Here is a 24,214-nt window from a genome sequence, read left to right as displayed (position 1 = left end):
AACGTTTCACAGTGTGGAGAGGGGAAAGTGGCAATGTTTCACAGTTTGTAGAGGGGAAAGTGTCAACGTTTCAAAGTGTGGAGAGGGGAATGCGGTAACGTTTCACAGTGTGGAGAAAGGAAAGTGCCAACGTTTCACAGTGTGGAGAGGGGAAAGCGGCAACGTTTCACAATGTGGAGAGAGGAAAGCCATTACGTTTCACAGTGTGGAGAGGGGAAAATGGCAACGTTTAACAGTGTGGAGAGGGGAAAGTGGCAACGTTTCAGTGTGGAGGTGGAAAGTGGCAACGTTTCACTGTGTGGAGAAAGGAAAGTGCCAACGTTTCACAGTGTGGAGAGGGGAAAGCGGCAACGTTTCACAATGTGGAGAGAGGAAAGCCATTACGTTTCACAGTGTGGAGAGGGGAAAATGGCAACGTTTAACAGTGTGGAGAGGGGAAAGTGGCAACGTTTCAGTGTGGAGGTGGAAAGTGGCAACGTTTCACAGTGTGGAGAGGGGAATGCGGTAACGTTTCACAGTGTGGAGAGGGGAATGCGGTAACGTTTCACAGTGCGGGGAGGGGAATGCGGTAACGTTTCACAGTGCGTGGAGGGGAATGCGGTAACTTTTCAGTGTGGAGAGGGGAAAGCAGTAACGTTTCACAGTGTGGAGAGGGGAAAGTGGCAACGTTTTAGAGTGTGGATGCAGAAAGCAGTAACGTTTCTCAGTGTGGAGAGAGGAAAAGTGGCAACGTTTCAGTGTGGAGAGGGGAAAGTGGAAACGTTTCAGTGTGGAGAGGCGAAAGTGGTAACGTTTCAGTGTGCAGAGAGGAAAGTGGCAACGTTTCGCAGTGTGGAGAGGGGAAAGCCATAACGTTTCACAGTGTGGAGGGGAAAGTGGCAACGTTTCACAGTGTGGAGAGGGGAATGCGGTAACGTTTCAGTGTGGAGAGGGGAAAGTGGAAACGTTTCAGTGTGGAGAGGGGAAAGTGGAAACGTTTCAGTGTGGAGAGGGGAAAGTGGAAACGTTTCAGTGTGGAGAGGGGAAAGTGGAAACGTTTCAGTGTGGAGAGGGGAAAGTGGAAACGTTTCAGTGTGGAGAGGGGAAAGTGGAAACGTTTCAGTGTGGAGAGGGGAAAGTGGAAACGTTTCAGTGTGGAGAGGGGAAAGTGGAAACGTTTCAGTGTGGAGAGGGGAAAGTGGTAACGTTTCAGTGTGCAGAGAGGAAAGTGGTAACGTTTCAGTGTGCAGAGAGGAAAGTGGCAACGTTTCGCAGTGTGGAGAGGGGAAAGCCATAACGTTTCACAGTGTGGAGGGGAAAGTGGCAACGTTTCACAGTGTGGAGAGGGGAATGCGGTAACGTTTCAGTGTGGTGAGGGGAAAGTGGAAACGTTTCAGTGTGGAGAGGGGAAAGTGGAAACGTTTCAGTGTGGAGAGGGGAAAGTGGAAACGTTTCAGTGTGGAGAGGGGAAAGTGGAAACGTTTCAGTGTGGAGAGGGGAAAGTGGAAACGTTTCAGTGTGGAGAGGGGAAAGTGGAAACGTTTCAGTGTGGAGAGGGGAAAGTGGAAACGTTTCAGTGTGGAGAGGGGAAAGTGGAAACGTTTCAGTGTGGAGAGGGGAAAGTGGAAACGTTTCAGTGTGGAGAGGGGAAAGTGGTAACGTTTCACGGTGTGGAGAGGGGAAAGCGGTAACATTTCACAGTGTGGAGAGGGGAAAGCGGTAACATTTCACAGTGTGGAGAGGGGAAAGTGGCAATGTTTCACAGTGTGGAGAGGGGAAAGCGGCAACGTTTCACAGTGTGGAGAGGTGAAAGCGGCAACGTTTCACAGTGTGGAGAGGGGAAAGTGGCAACGTGTCGCTGTGTGGAGATGGGAAAGTGGCAGCTTTTCAGTGTGGAGAGAGGAAAGTGGCAGTTTTCAGTGTGGAGAGGGGAAAGTGGCAACATTTTACAGTGTGGAGAGGGGAAAGCGGCAACGTTTCAGTGTGGAGAGGGGAAAGTGGCAACGTTTCAGTGTGGAGAGGGGAAAGTGGCAACGTTTCAGTGTGGAGAGGGGAAAGTGGCAACGTTTCAGTGTGGAGAGGGGAAAGTGGCAACGTTTCAGCGTGGAGAGGGGAAAGTGGCAACGTTTCAGCGTGGAGAGGGGAACGCAGTAACGTTTCGCAGTGTGGAGAGGGGAAAGTGGCAACGTTTCACAGTGTGGAGAGGGGAAAGTGGCAAAGTTTCACAGTGTGGAGAGGGGAAAGTGGCAACGTTTTACAGTGTGGAGAGGGGAAAGCGGTAACGTTTCAGTGTGGAGAGGGGAAAGCGGCAACGTTTCAGTGTGGAGAGGGGAAAGCAGCAACGTTTCAGTGTGGACAGGGGAAAGCGGCAACGTTTCAGTGTGGACAGGGGAAAGCGGCAACGTTTCACAGTGTGGAGAGGGGAAAGTGGCAACGTTTCACAGTGTGGAGAGGGGAAAGCGGTAACAATTCACAGTGTGGAGGGTAAAGCGGTAACGTTTCACCCACTCCACCCTGCCCATCACGCCCCCACTTACCCACTCTACCCTTCCCCACATACCACCACTTACCCACTCCACCTTGCTGCCCATTCCACAACTTACCCACTCCACCCTTCCCCATGTACCACCACTTCCCCACTACACCCTGCCGCACACCCCACTTACCCACTCCATCCTGCCCACATTCCCCCCCACCCTGCCCCACATACCCTCTTAGCCACTCCACCCTGCCACACATACCCCCACCTACCTAATCCACCCTGCCCCACATACGCCCTCTTACCAACTCTACCCTGCCCGACATACCCCCTTTACCCAATAAACCCTGCCCCTAAACCACCTTTTCCTGCAGCCTGCAGGCAGCTCACCCTGAACACCCTGTCTTCCTCCATTCCAGCCCCCCTCCAACCCTGCAGGCCTCCTCCTCTCTGGGCACTTGGACCTATTGGAGGTTGCATTATAATTCTGTGACCTACCTGGCTGGGGGGCTCCAATGCATAGGTGTTGATGAGATATGCCAGCATATTGCAAAGCCACAAAGAAATCATGTCACCCAGGAGCCGAGGAATCAGGCCACTGCAGGGATAGAGAGTACTGATGTTAGAGGAATACACACCATTCCTCTCCAACATGGAATTGGAGGGATGCACACTATCCCTCTACTGCATGGAATTGGAAAGGTTCCACACTGCTTTGAGGGATTCACATATCATCATACCACTCTTCAGCCCTGATAGATCACAGGTTCTGGGAATATACGCTACATCCAAACAGTGAAAGTGAAAGGCTTGTAGATGGCACTCAGCAATGAGCAACATCAAAGCGAATGTAGAGAAGGAACAGAAACTCTCCAACAGGCAAAACACTGCAGCCACACTGTCTGCAAGTTCCTCACAGACCCGACACTTACTGATCAATTAGCCTTTATTACCATGACTTCTTCCTTTGACCTAGGGGAACACTCCTGACATTAACACATCCTGTCTTACTGTGAAGAGTGCCCAGGGATTCGTGCTGGGAGAGTTTGCAGGTGATATTTACTTGTTCGACACACTTTGTGCTTATGCTAATAGTGATATGGCACTTTCAGATCTAGATTTCACATCTCTTTAGACTGTTATTGAACTTGCCCCATAAATAAACTGCCCAGCAGCTTTGTAATCTTCCCATTCTTTAAGGATACTGGGCAGTGGTTACAGACATCCCATGATCTTCTAGGGCTGCATTAGAAATCTCCTCTGCCTTTTGCAGGCACAAGTGGTATACTTCATCATCCCATTCTCAACACATTTGCAGCACAATTTATACTTACGCAAAAAAGCCCAGAAACCCCTCTTCCTTATAGATTGTTACTACAGAACCAAATATCCCACTGCCAAGATAAACAAAGAAAAATAAGAATTACTAATAGCCGTTTGGTAGTACAGAAATTGAGTATTGCACAATAACATATATATTATACATATCATAATACATATAAATATTTGTTAATAAAAACATTATGCTGACAACCAATTTAAGATTGCCAGTCGAACTCGCTGTGCAGCATGTGTGCGTGTACTGGAATCTACATATATTAATACACAGGACCCTGTTCTTTGCAGACAGAAAGAACATGTACACATTGCGCCTGATTCAGCTAAACAAAATAAATGATAGCAATTCGCTGGTTCATTCCTCAGGTCAATGCCTTGACCAGAGTCAAGCTGCATGGTTTAAATTTCAAACAATGCTTGGCAGTTAACGGTCAATCATCATCACCAGGTGCATTCTCCATGGCAACACGTCTTACAATCGGATTACTTGTCAACCAATTCGCACTGTCTTTTTCTCATACAGCATAAAGGTGTTGCTCCCCTGGCATTAGAATCCTTGCTATTGTTTTGCTGAGTGCAAGATGAAAAGCTTTAATAAAATGTCTTTTTTCAGCAATACTCAAAGAATTACTCTTCAAGAATGAATCAGGTATCAGCACTCTCACCATGTCTGCAAAATACCTAAACCTTAGATTTATCTTTTTAAATGCCTCATTGATTCAGCTTTTCATTTGGTAAGGTGGTAAATAGTGAGGAGGATAGCCGTAAACTGCAGGAAGATATCAATGGACTGTCAGGTGGGCAGAGGAGTGGCAAATGGAATTCAACCTGGAAAAATGTGAAGTAATGCACTTGGGGAGGGCTAACAAGGCAAGGGAATACACTATGGATGGTGGGACCATGGAAAGTACTGAAGATCAGAGGGACCTTGGTGTGCATATCCACAGATCTCGGAAGGTAGCAGGGCAGGTAGATAAGATGGTTAAGACACATGGGATACTTGCTTTATTAGCCGAAGTGTAGAATACAAGGGCAGGGAGGTTATGCTGGAAAGGCCATAACTGGAGTACTGCGTGCAGTTCTGATCACCACATTATAGGAAGGATGTGATTGCACTGGAAAGGATGCAGGGAGGTTTACCAGGATGCTGCCTGGGCTGGAGGGTCTGAGCTATGAGGAAAGATTGGATAGGCTGGGGTTGATTTCCTTGGAGCAGCGAAGGTTGAGAGGGGACCTGATAGAGGTGTATAAGATTATGAGGAACATAGATAGGGAGGATAGGAAGGCATTTTTTCTGTTAGTAGAGGGGTCAATAACCAGGGGGCATAGTTTTAAGGTAAGAGACAGAAGGCTCAGAGGGGAGTTGAGGAGAATTTTTCAGTCAGAGGGTGGATTCTGGAAGTCACTGTGTGAAAGGCTGGTTGAGTCAGAAACTCTTGTAACATTTCAAAAGTATTTAGATATTCAATTGCGTTGCCATGGCCTCCAGGGCTGTGAGCCATGCACTGGAAAGTGGGATTTGTGTAGTCCTATCTTTGCTGACTGGCACGGACATGATGGGCTGAATGGCCTCCTTCTGTGCTGTTAACGTCTATGAGTCTATGTATGATCCACAACAGTGTGCACACTCATCCATCTGAACACTGTAATTGTGTGTATATTCGTGCATCAGTACACAATAATTGCACTCATCCATCCGAAAGCTGTGTATATATTCATGCATCAGTACACAATTTCTGCATTCTCATCCATCTGAACGCCGTAACTGTGTATAAAAGCACATACCAGTACACAAAAACTGCGCACTCTCATCCATGTGAACACTGTAACTGTGTGTAAAAGCATGTACCAGTATATAATAACTGCATAATCTCACCAATCTGAACACTGTGCTTTGGCTGCAGTAGAGAGCTTCAGTTGGAGATTGGTGACAGAAGGAGTTTAAGGGTTAAATTTTATCTAAAGTCTCGTCTTTCTTCAATTTAGCAATTAGCTAAAAGTTGCTGTTAGGGTTAGAAGAAGGTGAGTTTTAGTCCAGCCTTAAAACAGGGCTGAATACAGGCTCTGCTTGCATCTGTAACTAGTTAATTCGATAACTGGCTTAATCCGATTTTCAGAGGCTAGGTTTGGAGAGTATAAAAATAGGCTATCTTATAGTGCTGACTTTGTCTGCACTGGAGTGCTATGTTTGACTGCAGGAGGGAGCTTCAGTTGGAGGTTGGTGACTGATGGAGTTTAAGGGTTAAATTCTACCTAAAGTCTAGTCTTTTTTTAATTTAACAATTAACTTAAAGTTGCTGTTAGGGTTGGAAGAAGGTGAGTTTTAGACCGGAGAGGAGGCGCCAGCGAGAATGGGAGAAAAGGGTGCAAAAAACAGAGGCCAAGACCGGAGAGGAGAGGCGTACCCTCAGGACTTTCAGGCAGCGGAGTTCAAAGCGATGTCACAATTCAAGAAGTGATGCAACGCAGAGGAGGCAGCTGATTGGTAAGTAGGGTCAGGTAAGTACTTCTACTATTTCTACTAATTAAACTGCTGCAGTCCATTAGCTTGAACAAAATAAGGTGGGAACTTCAGACTGTAGTGGGAGTATTTGGAGTGGAATAAGGCCCCTATTGTAGTTAGTATTCTTTAAAGGGAGTAACGAAAGAGCTTAATCTAAAAGGAAGTCATGGAAACAGCTCGCACCCGTGATAAGCTCCTCCTGTGTTATGCGGGAAGCTATGGACACTTCCAGTGTCCCTGATGACCATGTGTGCAGGAAGTGTGTCCAGCTGCCGCTACTGGCTAGCCACATTTCGGAGCTGGAGCTGGAGCTGGATTCACTGTGGAGCATCCAAGACGCTGAGATTATCATGGACACACGTTCAATGAAGTGGTCGCACTACAGGTGAAGGCTGAGCAGGCAGAAAGAGGATGGGTGACAGCCAGGCAGAGTAGAAGGCGGCAGGTAGTGCAGGAATCCCCTGTGGCCGTCCCCCTCTCTCACAGGTATACCATTTTGGATACTGTTACGGGAGACAACTTTTCAGGGGAAAGCAGCAGGAGCCAAGTCCATGGCACCACGGGTGGCTCTGCTGCCCAAGAGGGGAGGAAGAATAGTAAGGGGAACAGGCAGATGTTTCTGTGGCCGCAAAAGAGGTTCCAGGATGGTACGTTGCCTCCTTGGTGCCAGGCTCAAGGATGTCTCGGAGAAGCTGCAGGGCATTCTGAAGGGGAAGGGCGAACAGCCAGTGGTCGTGGTCCATATTGGTGCCAACGACAGAGGTGAAAAAAAGGGATGAAGTCCTACAAGCTGAATATAGGGAATTAGGATGTAAATTAAAAAGTAGGACTTCAAAAGATAGTAACCTCAGGATTACTACCAGTGCCACGTATTAGCGCGAGTAGAAGAAATAACAGAATATATCGGATGAATATGTGACTGAAGAAATGGTGTAGAGGGGAGGGATTCAAATTCCTGGGACATTGAGACCGGTTCTGGGGAAGGTGGGACCAATACAAACAGGACAGGTTGCATCTGGGCAGGACCGGGACCAATGTCCTTGAGGGGAGGGTGTTTGCTAATGCTGTCAAGGAGGGTTTAAATTAGAATGGCAGGGGGATGGGAACCTGAGCAAGAAGAGTGGCGGGGGAAACAAGGATAGAAACAAATGGGGTCATAGTCATCTTAGCTTTATTTTGCACCAAAGTTAAAAAGACAAGTCTGAAGGCATTATATCTTAATGCATGGAGCATTTGCAATAAGGTAGATGAATTAACAGCACAAATAGATATAAACGGTTATGATATAGTTGCAATTACAGAGACATCGCTGCAGGGTGACCAAGGATGGGAACTGGACATATTTAGGAAGGACAGACAAATAGGGAAAGGAGGTGGGGTAGCATTGTTAGTAAAGGAAGAAATCAATGCCATAGTGAGGAAGGACATTGGCTCAGAAAATCATGATGTGGAATCTGTTTGGATGGAGATGAGAAACATCAGTGGGCAGAAAACATTGGTGGGGGTTGTCTTTCGGCCCCCAAACAGTAATGGAGATGTAAGGGAAGGCATTAAACAAGAAATTAGAGACGTATGCAATAAAGGTACAACTGTGAACATAGGTGACTTTAATCTACATATAGACTGGACAAACCAAACTAACAATAATACTGTGGAGAGGATTTCTTGGAGCGTGTACATGATGGTTTTTTTAGACCAATATGTTGAGGAACCAACTAGAGGGCAGGCTATCTAAACTGGATATTGTGCAATGAGAAAGGATTAATTAACGATCTTATTATGCGGGGTTCCTTGGGGAAAGAGCGACCATAAAATTATAGAATTGTTCATTAAGATAGAGAGTGAAGAAGTTGAATCCGAAATTAGGGTCCTGAATCTAAATAAAAGGGGACTATGAGGGTTTGGGGCGTGAGTTGGCAATGATGGATTGGGGAAACTTACTAAAAGGGTTCACGGTGGATAGGCAATAGCTAATATTTAAGGAATGTATGCGTGAATTACAATAATTATTCATTCCTGTTTGGCGCAAAAATAAAACAGGAAAGGTGGCTCAACCATGGATTGCAAAATAAGTTAGGGATAGTATTAGATCCAAAGAGGAGACATATAAAATTGTCAGAAAAAGCAGCAAGCCTGAGGATTGGGAGCAGTTTAGAATTCAGCATAAGTGGACAAAAGGATTGATCAAGAAGGGGAAAATGGAGTATGAGAGTTAACTTACAGGGAACATAAAAACTGACTGTAAAGCTTCTACAAATATGTGAGGAGAAAAAGATTAGCAAAGACAAATGTACGTCCCTTACAGTCAGAAACGGGGAAATTATAATGGGGAACAAAGAAATGGCAAACGCATTGAACACATATTTTGGTTCTGCCTTCACAAAAGAGGACACAAATAATTTCCCAGAAATGTTAGGGAGCCAAGGGTCTAGCAGGAGGGAGGAATTGAAGACAATCAGTATTAGCAAAAAAATGGTGCTAGAAAAATTAATGGGGTTAAAGGCTGAAAAATCCCTAGGACCTGATAATCTACATCCCAGAGTATTAAAGGAAGTGGCCCTGGAAATATTGGATGCATTGGCAGTCATCTTCCAAAATTCTATAGACTCTGGAGCAGTTCCTACAGATTGAAGCGTGACAAATGTAACCCCATTATTTAAAAAAGGAGAGAAAAAACAGGGACTTAGAGACCAGTTAGTCTAACATCAATAGTGGGAAAACTGCTAGAATCCATTATAAAAGGTGTGGTAACAGAACACTTGGAAAGCATTAACAGGATTAAACAAAGTCAGCATGGGTTTATGAAAGGGAAATCATGCTTAACTAATCTGAGTTTTTTGAGGATGTAATTAGTAGAATAGATAAGGGGGAACCAGTGGATGTGGTGCATTTGGATTTCAAGAAGGCTTTTGATAGGGTCCCACGTAAGAGGCTAGTGGGCAAAATTAAAGCACATGGGATTGGGGGTAATATACTGGCATGGATTGAGAATTGGTTGACAGACCTGAAACAGAAAGTGGGAATAAATGGGTCTTTTTCCAGATGGCAGGTGGTGACTCGTGGTGTATCTCAGGGATCAGTGCTTGGGCCCCAGCTATTCACAATATATTTCTATGGCAGATGCAGTATAACGTGGATAAATGTGAAGTTATATGCTTGGGTGTGAAAAACAGAGAGGCAGAGTATTATTTAAATTGTGATATATTGAGAAATTTGGGTGTACAAAGGGATCTGGGTGTCCTTGTACACCAATCAATGAAAGTAAACAGGCAGGTGCAGCAAGCAATTAGGAAGGCAAATGGTATGTTGGCCTTCATTGCAAGGGGGTTTGAGTTCAGAAGTAGGGACATCTTACTGCAGTTATACAAGGCCTTGGTGAGACCACACCTGGAGTATTGCGTGCAGTTTTGGTCTCCCTACCTAAGAAAGGATATACTTGCCATAGAGGGAATGCAGCGAAGGTTCACTAGGCTGATACCAGGGATGGCAGGACTGTCGTATGAGGAGAGATTGGTTCGACTGGGCCTGTATCCACTAGAGTTTAGAAGAATGAGAGTGTCAGATTGAAACGTATAAAATTCTAACAGGGCTAGAAAGACTATAAGCAGGGAGGATATTTCTCCTGGTTGGGGAGTCTAGAACCAGGGGCCACAGTATCAGGATCTGGGGCAGGCCATTTAGGACTGAGATGAGGAAAAGTTTCTTCACTCAGAGGGTGGTCAACCTGTGGAATTCTCTACCACAGAAGGCTGTGGAGGCCAGGTCACTGAATATATTGAAGAAAGAACTTGATAATTTTTTGGATATTAGGGGCATCAAGGAGTATGGAGAGAAAGCGGGAATATGGTGTTGAGATAAGAGGATCAGCCATGATCATATTGAATGGCGGAGCAGGCTCAAAGGGCCGAATGGCCTACTCCTGCTCCTAGTTTCTATGTAACTGTGTGAACATGCATGCACCAGTACACAACTGCATACTCTCATTAACTGAACACTATTACTGTGTGTATATGCATACGCCCATACACAATAACTGCACACACTCATCCATCTGAACACTATTACTGTGTGTGTATGCATGCACCAGTACACAATAACTGCACACACTCACATTTCTGAACACTGTAACTATGTGTACACTCGTGCACCTGCACACAATAACTGCACACACTCATCCATTTGAACACTAACTGTTCATAGACACATGCATTTCCTTTCATCAGAATGCAGTGCAATTTGGAGGCAAATCCCAAGAACCACTTGCAGACATTTGACAGCACAAACCAAAAAGACCTGTGACTGCTTCAGTCAGACACACACACTTCCAGCAGCCTCCAGAGCTTCAATGGCCCCATCTCCTTGAGTACAGGAGAACATTTCCCTGTTCAGAGGGCTGGCAACTCCCTTGCACAATCTGGCATCAGCTGCCTTTGCTGGGTATTCCAAACTGGTCAAGTCTCTGCACTGACCTGTACTTGGTTTCACGGCCAATAAACTGTATCATGCATCGCAAGGTGATCACTGCAAGGGAACAAAACAGATCAACACTCCAACTTTTCACACTAGTGGAATGCAACAAAAATGTTCAAATGCAGCGATCTATACTCACCATGGAAGGGGTGAGTGACGATGGTGGCTGTGGAGCGAGCAATCATCTCCCGCATTGTCTAGGCACAAAGCAAATAGTCAATATTACAAAAGCTCAAGACATCCAGACAGCAGGGCAACCCCTGCTATCCCCCGATGGGGTTTCCAAACTCCCATCACCAACAGATCAAATAACTCTGCCCCCAACATCAGTTTGTTCTTGATAGGAGGGTCCTTCACTCTACATCTAACCCCGTGCTGTACCTGTCCTGGGAGTGATTGACGGGACAGTGTAGAGGAAACTTTACTCTGTGCTAACCCGTACTGTAACTGAACAGTAACATTGGAAGACTGAGTATTTGAGAAGGATGAACAGCACTTGGAGTTAAGAATTGGCAAGAGATCATAGGGGTATTTACATTAAGGTGGTTTTGTTGGGGGAGGGAGGAGTGTTTAGAATTCTTTAAAATAAGGAATGAACGAATGATTTGAGAGAGAAGGACAGTCCGTGACAGATTAACAGACTGGGATACTTGATGCAGCAGAATTAATGGACTGAATGGTCTCTTGCTTTAGATTTCATATTAAAGGATTTCAAGTGTGACAAAGAGCAACAGTGCAATCAGAATTACGAGTGGTCAATCTGATCCAGCAATGTCACAACAATATCTTCACTCCTTACTTAAACCTGCCAAACCTGACCCGAGTCCTGGAGTCTTCAGAGGATCATTCCTCCCTGGCAACTGGAGGGTAGCTGGCTCCATCTTGTTAGATACTGAGCTTACCTCTTCAAACACACGGTGCATTGACGGCTCATCCCCAATTTTCTCCATTTCAGTACACTGCAAATGAAGATATGAAATATAACTGACTGGAAAACCTTTCACGTACACTTATAGGTGTATAAGCTACTCAAGTTAATTCTAATCTCATTAAAAGAGAATTCTTGAATCTCCAGTTGGTTCAGAACGCACCAACTATCAACAGCCAAGGAAATCTGATGCAAAGAAGCACTGAACTGATATTCAGTGTAGGCAGAAAATAACATAACAGAGAGCAAGTTACAGACTGGAATCAGTGGTTTATATGTAGAACAGATGCCCTGGAATAGCTGGAATCTAATCGAGGGGCTTGTGGGGTTTATATATAAAGAATTGATTCAGGAGCAATGTGTGATCATGCTCGCTGAATTATATTGGTGATTAAGGCGGTGATGAGCAGATCGTGTTGGGAAACTAAACGGAGAATTTCTTTATCAAAAGGGCAATGAATATTTGGAACAAACTACCACTATAGGAGGTGAACAGGCAAACTTTCAAAGGTTTTAAATATCCTGCAATTGGTGGGGATCCTGTTTTCTTTGGTGGGACTCAGGGTCAGTGCTTTAAACAGTGAAATCACAAGTCACACCTTGTTGTCATGTTTGTCCTGACTACTGCTTCTCATTCCGACACACATTCTTCTATACATAAACCTGGCACCACTGACTACTCGAGAAACACATCAGTACAAGAGCTGAACTGTGAGGCAGACACTCACCTCATTTTCTTTCACCTCCTGGTAGCTCTGCAACAAAAAAAGGTAAAGAGAAAATGAGCATGCGGCTGTAACAGTCAGGGCGAGTGACAAAGGAGAGGTGAGAGAGGGAGGTGAGAAAGGGAGGTCCCACAGAGAGTGAGGGAAGTGGGCGAGGGAGGCACCGCAGACGGCGAGGGAGGCACCGCAGACGGCGAGGGACACATGGGGAAGTGAGTGAGGGAGGCACTGCAGAGAGCAAGGGACACACGGGAAGTAAGAGAGGGAGGCAAAACAGAGAGCTCGTGACAGGGGAAGGGAGTGAGGGAGGCACGGCAGAGAGCGAGGGACACATGGGAAACGAGAGGGAGGCACTGCAGAGAGCGAGTGACGTGGGAAGTGGGCGAGGGAGGCACTGCAGAGAGCGAGTGAAGCGGGAAGCGGTTGAGGGAGGCACTGCAGAGAGCGAGGGACACACGAGAAGCAAGCGAGGGAGGCACTGCAGAGGGCGAGGGACACATGGGAAGAGAGGGAGGCACGGCAGAGAGCGAGGGACACATGGGAAGTGAGTGAGGGAGGCACTGCTGAGTGCAAGTAACATGGAGTGAGAAAGGGACGCACTGCAGAGAGCAAGTGACACAGGTGAAGTGAGAGGGAGGCACTGCAGAGAGCGAGGGACACATGGGAAGTAAGAGAGGGGGGCAACGCAGAGAGCAAGGGACACATGGGAAGTAAGTAAGAGAGGGGGACAATGCAGAGAGCAAGGGACACACGGGAAGTAAGAGAGGGAGGCACTGCAGAGAGCTCGTGACACGGGAAGAGTGAGGGAGGCACTACAGGGAGCAAGGGACACACGGGAAATGAGAGGGAGGCACTGCAGAGAGCGAGTGACACGGGAAGCGAGAGAGGGAGGCACTGCAGAGAGCAAGTGACATGGGAAACGAGTAGGGGGAGGCACTGCAGAGAGCAAGTGACACACGAGATATGAGACAGGGAGGCACTGCAGAGAGCAAGGGACACACGGGAAGTGAGAGAGCTGGCACTGCAGAGAGCAAGTGACAGGGGAAACGAGATAGGGAGGCACTGCAGAGAGCGAGTGATAGGGGAAACGAGATAGGGAGGCACTGCAGAGAGCGAGGGACACACGGGAAGTAAGAGAGGGAGGCACTGCAGAGAGCGAGGGACACATGGGAAGTGAGTGAGGGAGGCACTGCCGAGTGCGAGTGACATGAAGTGAGAGTGGGACGCACTACAGAGAGCAAGTGACACAGGGGAAGCGGTTGAGGGAGGCACTGCAGAGAGCGAGTGACAGGGGAAGTGAGATAGGGAGGCACTGCAGAGAGTGAGGGACATACGGGATATGAGAGGGGGAGGCACTGCAGAGAGCGAGTGACACACGAGATATAAGAGAGGGAGGCATTGCAGAGAGCAAGGGACACCCAGGAAGCGAGAGAGGGAGGCACTGCAGAGAGCGAGTGACACAGGGGAAATGAGCGGGGCAGGCACTGCAGAGAGCAAGGGACACACGGGGAAGTGAGTGACGGAGGCACTGCAGAGAGCGAGTGACACAGGAAGCGAGATAGGGAGGCACCGCAGAGAGCAAGTGACATGGGGGAAGTGACCGGGGGAGGCACTGCAGAGAGCTCGTGACAGGGGAACTGTGTGAGGGAGGCACTGCAGTGAGTTTGTGACAGGGGAAGTGAGTGAGGGAGGCACTGCAGAGAGCGAGAGACACTTGGGAAACGAGGGGGAGGCACTGCAGAGAGCAAGTGGCACATGGGCAATGAGAGAGGGAGTCACTGCAGTGAGCAAGGGACACAGGGAAGTGAGAGATGGAGGCACTGCAGAGAGTGAGTGACCCATGGGATCTGAGAGAGGGAGTCACTACAGTGAGCGAGTGACACACGGGAAATGAGTGACGGAGGCACTGCAGAGAGCGAGTGACATGGGGGAAGTGACCGGGGGAGGCACTGCAGAGAGAGAGTGACACACGGGAAGCAAGTGAGGGAGGCACTGCAGAGAGCGAGGGACACGGGATATGAGAGAGGGATGCACAGCAGAGAGCGAGGGACACACGGGGAAGTGAGTGAGGGAGGCACTTCAGAGAGCGAGGGACACGTGGGGAAGTAAGGGAGGCAATGCAGAGAGCGAGGGACACACGGGAAGTAAGAGATGGAGTTACTGCAGAGAGCGAGGGACACACGGGAAATGATTGAGGGAGGCATTGCCGAGTGTGAGTGACATGGAGTGAGAGTGGGACGCACTGCAGAGAGCAAGTGACACAGTGGCAGTGAGAGAGGGGGGCACTGCAGAGAGCAAATGACACGGGAAGCGAGAGAGCTGGCACTGCAGAGAGCGAGTGACACAGGGGAAGTGAGAGGGAGGCACTGCAGAGAGCGAGTGACACACAGGAAGCAGGAGGGGGAGGCACTGCAGAGAGCAAGTGACACACAGGGTATGAGAGAGGGAGTCACTGCAGTGAGCAAGGGACACGGGGAAGTGAGTGAGGGAGGCACTGCAGTGAGCGAGTGACACATGGGAAACGAGGGGGAGGCACTGCAGAGAGCGAGTGCCACGGGAAGCGAGATAGGGAGGAACTGCAGAGAGCAAGTGACACGGGAAACGAGAGGGGGAGGCACTGAAGAGAGCAAACGACACACAGGATATGAGACAGGGACGCACTGCAGAGAGCAAGTGACACAGGGGGAGTGAGAGAGGGAGGCACTGCAGAGAGCGAGGGATACACGGGAAGTAAGAGAGGGGGGCACTACAGAGAGCAAGTGATACGGGAAGCAAGAGCGGGAGGCACTGCAGAGAGCGAGGGATACACGGGAAGTAAGGGGGGGCACTGCAAAGAGCAAGTGACACGGGAAGCGAGAGAGGGAGGTACTGTAGAGAGCGAGTGACGGGAAACGAGAGAGGGAGGCACTGCAGAGAGCGAGGGATACACGGGAAGTAAGAGAGGGAGGCACTGCAGAGAGCGAATGACACATGGGATATGAAAGGAGGAGGCACTGCAGAGAGCGAGGGACATGGGGGAAGTGAAAGAGGGAGGCACTGCAGAGAGCGAGTGACACGGGAAGCGAGAGAGGGAGGCACTGCAGAGAGCGAGTGACACGGGAAGCGAGAGTGTGAGGCACTGCAGAATGCGAGTGACACGGGAAGCGAGATAGGGAGGCACTGCAGAAAGCAAGTGACACACGGGATATGAGAGGGAGGCACTGCAGAGAGCGAGGGACACGGGGGAAGTGAAAGAGGGAGGCACTGCAGAGAGCAAGTGACACAGGAAGCGAGAGAGGGAGGTACTGCAGAGAGCGAGTGACAGGGGAAACGAGAGTGAGGCACTGCAGAGAGCGAGTGACACGGGAAGCGAGAGAGTGAGTGACACACGGGATACGAGAGGGGGAGCCACTGCAGAAAGCGAGGGACACGGGGGAAGTGAAAGAGGGAGGCACTGCAGAATGCGAGTGCCACGGGAAGCTAGATAGGGAGGCACTGCAGAGAGCGAGTGACATACGGGAAATGAGAGAGGGAGGCACTGCAGAGAGCAAGGGACACACAGGAAGCGAGCGAGGGGGGCACTGCAGATAGCGAGTGACACGGGGGAAGTGAGTGGGGCAGGCACTGCAGAGAGTGAGTGACACAGGAAGCGAGATAGGGAGGCACTGCAGAGAGCGTGTGACATGGGGAAGTGACCGGGGGAGGCACTGCAGAGAGCTAGTGACAGGGGAAGTGAGTGTGGGAGGCACTGCAGAGAGCGAGGGACACAAGGGAAGTAAGAGAGGGAGGCACTGCAGAGAGTGAGGGACACACGGGAAGTGAGTGAGGGAGGCACTGCAGAGAGCGAGGGACACACGGGAAGTAAGAGAGGGAGGCACTGCAGAGAGAGAGGGACACACGGGAAGTGAATGAGGGAGGCACTGCCGAGTGCGAGGGACATGGAGTGAGAGTGGGACGCACTACAGAGAGCAAGTGACACAGTGGAAGTGAGAGAGGGAGGCACTGCAGGGAGCGAGAGATACACGGGAAGTAAGAGAGGCGGGCACTGCAGAGAGCAAGTGACACGGGAAGCGAGAGGGGGAGGCACTGCAGAGAGAGAGACATACGGGATCTGAGAGAGGGCGTTACTGCAGTGAGCGATTGACACACGGGATACAGGAGAAGGAGGCACTGCAGAGAGTGAGGGACACACGGGGAAGTGAGTGAGGGAGGAACTGCCGAGTGCGAGTGACATGGAGTGAGAGTGGGACGCACTGCAGAGAGCAAGTGACACAGGGAAATGAGAGGGGCGGGCACTGCAGAGAGCAAGTGACATGGGATATGAGAGAGGGAGTCACTGCAGTGAGCGGTTGACACACGGGATATGGGAGAGGGAGGCACTGCAGAGAGCGAGGGAGGCACTGCAGTGAGCGAGTGACACATGGGAAACGAGGGGGAGGCACTGCAGAGATCGAGTGACACATGGGAAACGAGGGGGAGGCACTACAGAAAGCAAGTGCCATGGGAGGCGAGATAGGGAGGCACTGCAGAGAGCGAGGGACACACGGGAAACAAGAGGGAGGCACTGCAGAGAGTGAGGGACACACGGGAAACGAGAGGGAGGCACTGCAGAGAGCGAGTGACGTGGGAAGTGGGAGAGGGAGGCACTGCAGAGAGCGAGTGACATAGGAAGTGAGTGAGGGAGGCACTGCAGAGAGCTAGGGACACAGGGGAAGTGAGCGGGGGAGGCACTGCAGAGAGCGAGTGATACGGGAAGCGAGAGAGGGAGGCACTGCAGAGTGTGACACGGGAAGCGAGATAGGGAGGCACTGCAGATAGCGACAGAGCAAAAGAAACGTTGCGCTGAATGAGGATAAATTTAAACAAGTAACATCCAGTGCTCAATATGTTCGTCTCCTGTAACATAGGAATGGGAGTAGGGAGAACAACGCTTGATCGCTGACCTGAAGCAGGTGAAAGACTGGGAACATCCACCAAGAGGGTGCTCTGATCAATGGCCCACTCAGCTCTGAAATTTAAATTCTGAACAACCAATTGGTGTCTCTGTTCACTGCCATGCTACCTGGACCAGGCCCAACACCCCAGTTTTCAGCCCCCATCTGATTTAGATGCTGACTCCTGTACAGGTTAGTGTGTACTGGTTGCTCTCCAGGATCAGTTGAACTCTTGAACTCTTCTGTACAGACTCCAGGGCATATTTCCCCAGCTACCACAGTACTGACTCCCCACCCTGAACCCACAGCATCGATTCCTTCTGTTTTGAAACTGCAGTCTCATTGTACACAGCCAGCCAGTATTCCTGCCACTCCATACTGATGGATTCACCTCTGCTCCTCCTTGCTGCCTCTTACAATAAGGAGGGAATTCTCTAATTCCATACAGTTCACTGGAGAATTGCTCCATTACCCGTGAGATGACTGTCAGAAAATTTCCAGGGAGTTGGTGTTTGTCATTCCCTGACTCAAACTTGAATACAATAGTTCATCTCGCCACGGAGACAGCAGCTACCTGCAGCACTTTGCCATGTACAAGTGTCCCAATAGCTCCTGCGCACAGACGAGGTGTTAGTCCTTTAAAGAGACCTCGCTTTCCATCGATTTTCACAATGTGCTTGGCTGCAGGAGAAATTGCAGTAATAATTAGATTCAATCTTTTCAATTCCATTAACAGTGAATGTTTATTAATACAATAATATTCTACTACAGTTTAGTGTCCCAGACTCAACCACCTTCAGCTGCTTCATCAATGACCTTCCTTCCATCAGAAGGTCAGAAGTGAAGATGTTCACTGACGATTGCACAATGTTCAGCACCATTCGTGACTCCTCAGATACTGAAGCAGTCCATGTCCAAATGCAGCAAGACCTGGACAACATTCAGACTACGGCTGATAAGTGACACCTTCAACGGCACTTTCCAAACCCAGTACCTCTACAGCCTAGAAGGACAAGGGCAGCAGATAGATGGGAACACCACCACCTGGAAGTTCCCTTCCAAGTCACTCACCATCCTGACATGGAAATATATCGCTGTTCCTTCAGTGTCACTGGGTTAAAATCCTGGAACTCCCTCCCGAACAGCACTGTGGGTGTACCTACACCACATGGACTGCAGAGGTTCAAGAAGGTCGCTCACCACCTCCTTCTCAAGGACAATAAATGCTGGCCTTGCCAGCGATACTCACATCTCAGGGATGAATAAAAGAAACACTGAAATGAGGACAGGTCAACATTGGAATGTGTCTTCATAATGCTATCACTTCTTGCTGAGGAGGAAGGTTTAAATGGGTTAGATACAGAGTAAAGCTCCCACTACACTGTCTCCATTAGACACTCCCAGGACAAGTGCAGCACGGGGTCAGATACAGAGTTCAAACTCCCTCTTGACTGTCTCAGACACTCCAAGGCAGATAGTGCAGCTGTTTAGGCACAGATAAAGCTCATGCTACATGGCGCATCAAACACTCCAAAGTACAGCTACAGTATAGATTGACTGGCAGTGACCCAGTGGTTAAGATGGTTAGGTCTGAACTTATTTGGCACTGGTAGAGAGCAATCTAGCGAACAGACATCATTCTGCATTGTTTCAGTACTTACCATATGTAAAGAGGCCGGGCAGCTGGAGAACTGATCGCCTGAAGATGTTCCGGCCCATAACCGGAACCATGGGTTCATGACCAACCTGGAGTAGAGTGAAAATAACATGAAGTTGGACTACAAAATCTAATTGACAAGGGGTGTTTCACCTCTCCCTCCATGGGCAGGCTGGAGCACTTATTCAGCCCCTCCGAGTGGCTGATGGGGATGGATATTCGATCCCTCGCGAGGAGCGGTCCACCCTCTTAGAGCAGTCCAGCCTCTCAGAGCAGCACCAAATGTTCCACGACATTTTTCAAAGCGGAGCAGGCGGGTTTGTCCCTGTGTACCAGCCAATATTTATCCCTCAAAGAAAAACTGAAAAAAGAGCAAACTACTGCAGATGCTGGAAATCTGAAATAAAAAGAGAAAATGCTGGAAACACCCAGCAGGTCAGGCAGCATCTGTGGAGAGAAAAAGAGAATTAACGTTTCCGGTCTATGACTCTTTATCAGATCAGGGAATTGTTAGAAATATAATAGGTGTTAAGGAGTTGGGAAAAAGCCCAAAGGGAAGGCCTGGGACAGGATGGAAGACCGGAGGCATTAAATGACTGAAGGGTTGGTGAGAATAGCTAAAGGGAGCAGCAATGGGACAAGTAAAGAAACAAAAGCTATGGCCAGAGGAGGTGTGAATGGCAGAACTAAAAACACAGATTAACTGGTCTTATCACATAGCTGTGTGGGATCTTGCTGTGTAGAAATTGGCTGCCCCACTTTGCATATTAAACAGTGATTACATTTTAAATGTACTGAAAAGTGGCTGTAAAGTACTTTAGGATGCTCTAGAATTGTGAAAGGCTCTGAAGAGGAGTCATACGGACTTGAAATGTTTACTGTATTTCTCTCTCCACAGATGCTGTCAGATCAGCTGAGTTTTTCCAGCATTTTCTGTTTTTAGTTCAGATTTCCACCATCTGCAGTATTTTGCTTTTACCAAAAGAAAGGCATGTCTTTTTCTCTTTTCACAATTGTCGAACAGCTAATTGCAGAGTGAATGCTGAGCCAGCTTCGTGGCTGCTCTCATCAAACTGAGTGAGACACTCTGACAAACACGCAACAGCTTAAAATAGCCCAGTCACAAAGTGCAAAGACTGACACTTACTTTCTTCCCCCCGTAATTACTTTGTGCCGTGCTTTTAACCAAGTGCAGGTCCCACCCGAGCCAAGCATTGCTCCTGGCTCCATCTGGACCTTTAATTACACACTGCTCATTCGCTCCCTTTCACCTCATGTGCTCACTCCTATAATTCAGCACAAACAGCCCCTACCCTTCGTCACGGGCTGTTCACAGGTCATAACTGGCCCTTTCCAAATTCAATTCTGTGGCTGGATGTTATCCAGAGTGACCACACAAGACTCTCTCCCTGCCAGCTTGCCCATAGTCATTCACCTGCTCTCCTTAAATGTACTGCCTCTTTGTTCAGGACTTCCCAAACTGTGGATGCCCCCACTACTTCACACAGGCGGCCCATTCTGTATTGTGGACACATCCCAAGCATGAGCTTGGACAGTCAGGAGGAGGGTTATCACAGTTGAGCTGGATCACATCTACACCAAACGTTCCTGCCCTGGTGCAGCGTAGATAGTCACTAGACGGTGATTGACAATGGGCTGGTCATGCCCCTAACCCCTGGATGCTGAGACCCACTGGAGTGTCCCAACTGCCGGTTGAGATAACTAATATATGCCATGGATGAAACCTGCTCCCCATGGCTCAGCTACCAGCTGGCTCAGCCAGAATCTGGGCTGGTAATGGAAAGCTGGAGCTGCACTCCCAACCTGCCAATAAAAAGCTGTGGAGGCTGGAGGTCAATTGAAACTGTCAAAAGTGAAATTGATAAAGCTTTTCTTTGGTAAGGGCATTAAGGATCATTGAACCATGGTTTCAGTTATAGTAAAGATCAATTCTGATCAAACTGAATGTCAGAACCAGCGTGAAGGACTGAATGGTCTCCTCCTGTTTCATGCTCCTAAATTTCTTGAGGTGTTACTTTCAGGGAAACTGGTTAATGCAAACACTTTAAATACACATTCATAGAATCATTACAGCACAGAAGGTGGCCATTCAGCCCATCATGCCCATGCTGGATCTCCGAAGGAACAATTCACGTACTGTCACTTCCCCGCCCTCTCCCCACATTTTCCTTCTTTTCAGAGATTTGGAAAATGTAGAAACATTTACAGCACAGGAGGCCACTCTGCCCATTGTGTCTATGCCAGCTCAAAAACAATCCCCCAGTCCAATCCCATTTTCCAGCACTTGGTCTGTAGCCCTGCAGGTTCCAGCACTTCAGGTACATATCCAGACACCTTTCAAGTGAGTTGAGGGTTTCTGCCTCTACTACCCTTTCAGGCAGTGAGTTCCAGACCCCCACAACCCTCTGAGTGAAAAAAGATTTCCTCACCTCCCCTCTAATCCTTCTACCAGACACTTTAAATCTGTGCCCCCCTCATCATTGACCTCTCTGCTAAAGTAAATAGGCCCTCCCCATCCACTCTATCCAGGACCAATGCAATCTTGTACACCTCAATCTAATCTTCTCTCGGCTTCCTCTGTTCCAAAGAGTACAACCCCAGCCTATCCAATCTTTCCTCATGGCTGCAATTTTCCAGTCCTGACAACATCTTCATAAATCTCCTCTATACCCTCTCTAACACAATCACATCCTTTCTGTAATGAGGTGACCAGAACTGCACACAGTACTCAAGTTGTAGCCTAACCAATGTTTCATATAGTTCCAGCACAGCCTACCTGCGCTTATATTCTATACCTTGGCTAATAAAAGAAAGGATTCCATGTGCCTTCTTAACCACCATATCGACCTGTCCTGCTATCTTCGGGGATCTGTGGACATGCACTCCAAGGTCTTTCTCTTCATCTACATCTCTCAGTATCCTCTCATTTATTGTGTATTCCTTTGCCTTGTTTGACCTCCCCAAATGCATCCCCTCACACTTCTCTGGGTTGAATTCCATTTGCCACTTTTCTGCCCATCTGACCAGTTGATTGATACCCTCCTGCAATCTACAGCTATACTCCTCGTTAACTGCTGCGTGGCCCATTTTTGTGTTGTCTGCAAATTTCTTGATCATTCCCCCTACGTTGATGTCCAAACCATTTATATCTAGCAGAAAAAGCAGGGGACCTAGTACTGAACCCTGTGGGACCCCATTAAAAATTATTTTAGCGAAATGTATCTATTTCACATGCAGTTAAATATTCAGGGTAAATCCAGAATGAAAATGGCTCAAAAGTGCCTTGGTGAAATTCCTTTCACTTTCACTGCCACCAACATTGTTTGAATGTCAGGCTTTGCAGCTATGGTGATATTTGCAATCCCTCGTGTGGTTACAGACAGGACAGAGTCAAAGTCTGTAAGCAGCGCTCAGGTACACATGACCAGGGAATCTCTCTCCTGGGGAAAATGGAAAAACCGCTGAATAACCTAATAATGCAGAATGTAGACAGTTTAAATGACTCATTGGGTTATATAATTTTTGGCCTGTGCGTTTGCTAAATCTTATTTGTAAATAAATCCAAATCACAGTTTAGCCTGTTTAAAACAGTTGAATGATGTGATTATTTCCAATGTGCCACAAGACGAGAGGCTTAATGGCTGTCTTGAGTGATTTATCGGGTTTAACTGATTGGCTCAAGCCCAACAGTTCAGTTAAGCAGAAATCAAGAGATATGGGGGTCAGTGTGTCTTAGGAGGTGACTGTGGTACTAATTCTGGGTGAAAGGAACATCAATCTCTCTTGTAACACACACACACTGCAGGCAAAAGCAATCTTTTGTCCCACTGTTGGTGCTATTTTAATTGCCCTTGGGTTCATTGTTGTTTAACTGGTTAAAATAATAAAAAGCACTCGTTATACTGAGAAAAAGATACAACTTTCTAACTATAGTAAATACAACCCTGGTGTGGCTCTGGGACACATTTACTTGCATTAACATTTCTTAAATTACATGCGAAGTTCCTGTGGTTTTACCCCTAGCATTAAGTAAACCCTTGATGGTCACATGGGGAGGTGCTGAACTGAGGACCATCACACCTCTACAGGACGGTGAAGGGGCCAGGGAAATACACATAGAGGGGGAGATGTCTGTGGGAAGCTCACTCACATGGTAGAGCAGCTGGTTTTGAGGCAGCATTTGTGGAAGGCTGAAAACTACTCAAGTTGATGTGCAAGAAATGGGCAGAAAACACGAGGGCACAAAAATACACAAATACAGCTGGGAACATATTCTGCTGGCTCCAGTGTGACAAAGAGGGCTGCAATGAGACAGGATTGACACAACATAACTCTGCTCTTCTTTCAATAGGGAGACCCAGCAAGGAACCAGGCTCCATAGGCAAGACACTGATGGTAAGAGAAGTGTATGTAAACATACATTATTAAACGAGGTTCCCCACCAGTCTCAGTTGACAGTGTGGGTGAGAACGGCACTTTCAGCAGTCATCATTTACAGACCTGGTTAGTCTCATATGGCCAGATTCCTGAGAACACACACACAACAGGCACAGCGAATGATCAACTCTAATCCCCATGAAAAAATGTTAATCTTTTAAACAGATAATAGTGAGTAGCAAGGGACAGTGACAATGGAAAATGAGGACGGGAAGCCTGAGAGAACATTTTGAAAGGGCAGGAAACATTTCACTATATTCGCCTAAACACTGCCTGCAACTATTTTCACACCCACTCATACCTACAATCTCTTTAAACCTTTCAATCCAAAGCAAAAAAAGTTATGTTTCTCTTTTCTTGGAACAGTCCAGCTAAAATAACCAGGAATATCTAGAACCAAATTCCAAAGGGATGTACAGCCAGCAAAGAGGAGACTTCAGAGGTACAACGTGTGAGGAATGAGGGGAGGGCCAGGAATCACATGATGTCAGGAAAGGGAGGGAAGAATTACAGGGCTCAATATAAGACAGGAAAGCACAAAACAGCAGACAGGGAGCCAGTACAGAAAGTAAAGAGAAAGATGAGGCAGCTCTTACTGATGGTTCTACATGCAGTCACCTGGTCGTGCCTGTGTCCCAGAGTCGAGCTGGGGCCAGGTGCACTGCGAGAGCGGCGGGGTCTCGTCGACATGGCCATGACCTTGTGGTGTTATCGTTCCAAACTGGGAATCCCCCTCCTCAAGCTCCACAACTACGGCTGCTATT

General features: G+C 48.0%; 1 protein-coding gene across 1 annotated transcript in view; it reads right to left on the bottom strand.

Annotated features, from left to right (window-relative positions):
- mtch2 (mitochondrial carrier homolog 2) overlaps positions 1-24,214 on the bottom strand; it is a 371,087-nt gene that overhangs the window by 299,750 nt on the left and 47,123 nt on the right. Inside the window, exons 2-9 of the mRNA XM_041197168.1 lie at positions 18,997-19,081; positions 17,910-18,016; positions 12,426-12,452; positions 11,672-11,728; positions 10,909-10,966; positions 10,769-10,820; positions 3,793-3,852; positions 2,957-3,056 (exon numbers count right to left, since the gene is read on the bottom strand). Coding sequence (XP_041053102.1) covers positions 2,957-3,056; positions 3,793-3,852; positions 10,769-10,820; positions 10,909-10,966; positions 11,672-11,728; positions 12,426-12,452; positions 17,910-18,016; positions 18,997-19,081 — 546 coding nt within the window. The remainder of the gene's footprint in view (positions 1-2,956; positions 3,057-3,792; positions 3,853-10,768; positions 10,821-10,908; positions 10,967-11,671; positions 11,729-12,425; positions 12,453-17,909; positions 18,017-18,996; positions 19,082-24,214) is intronic.

Source organism: Carcharodon carcharias, chromosome 10, assembly GCF_017639515.1.
Source record: "Carcharodon carcharias isolate sCarCar2 chromosome 10, sCarCar2.pri, whole genome shotgun sequence".
Lineage (NCBI taxonomy): Eukaryota > Metazoa > Chordata > Chondrichthyes > Lamniformes > Lamnidae > Carcharodon > Carcharodon carcharias.
This window is presented reverse-complemented; position numbering and strand designations above follow the sequence as displayed.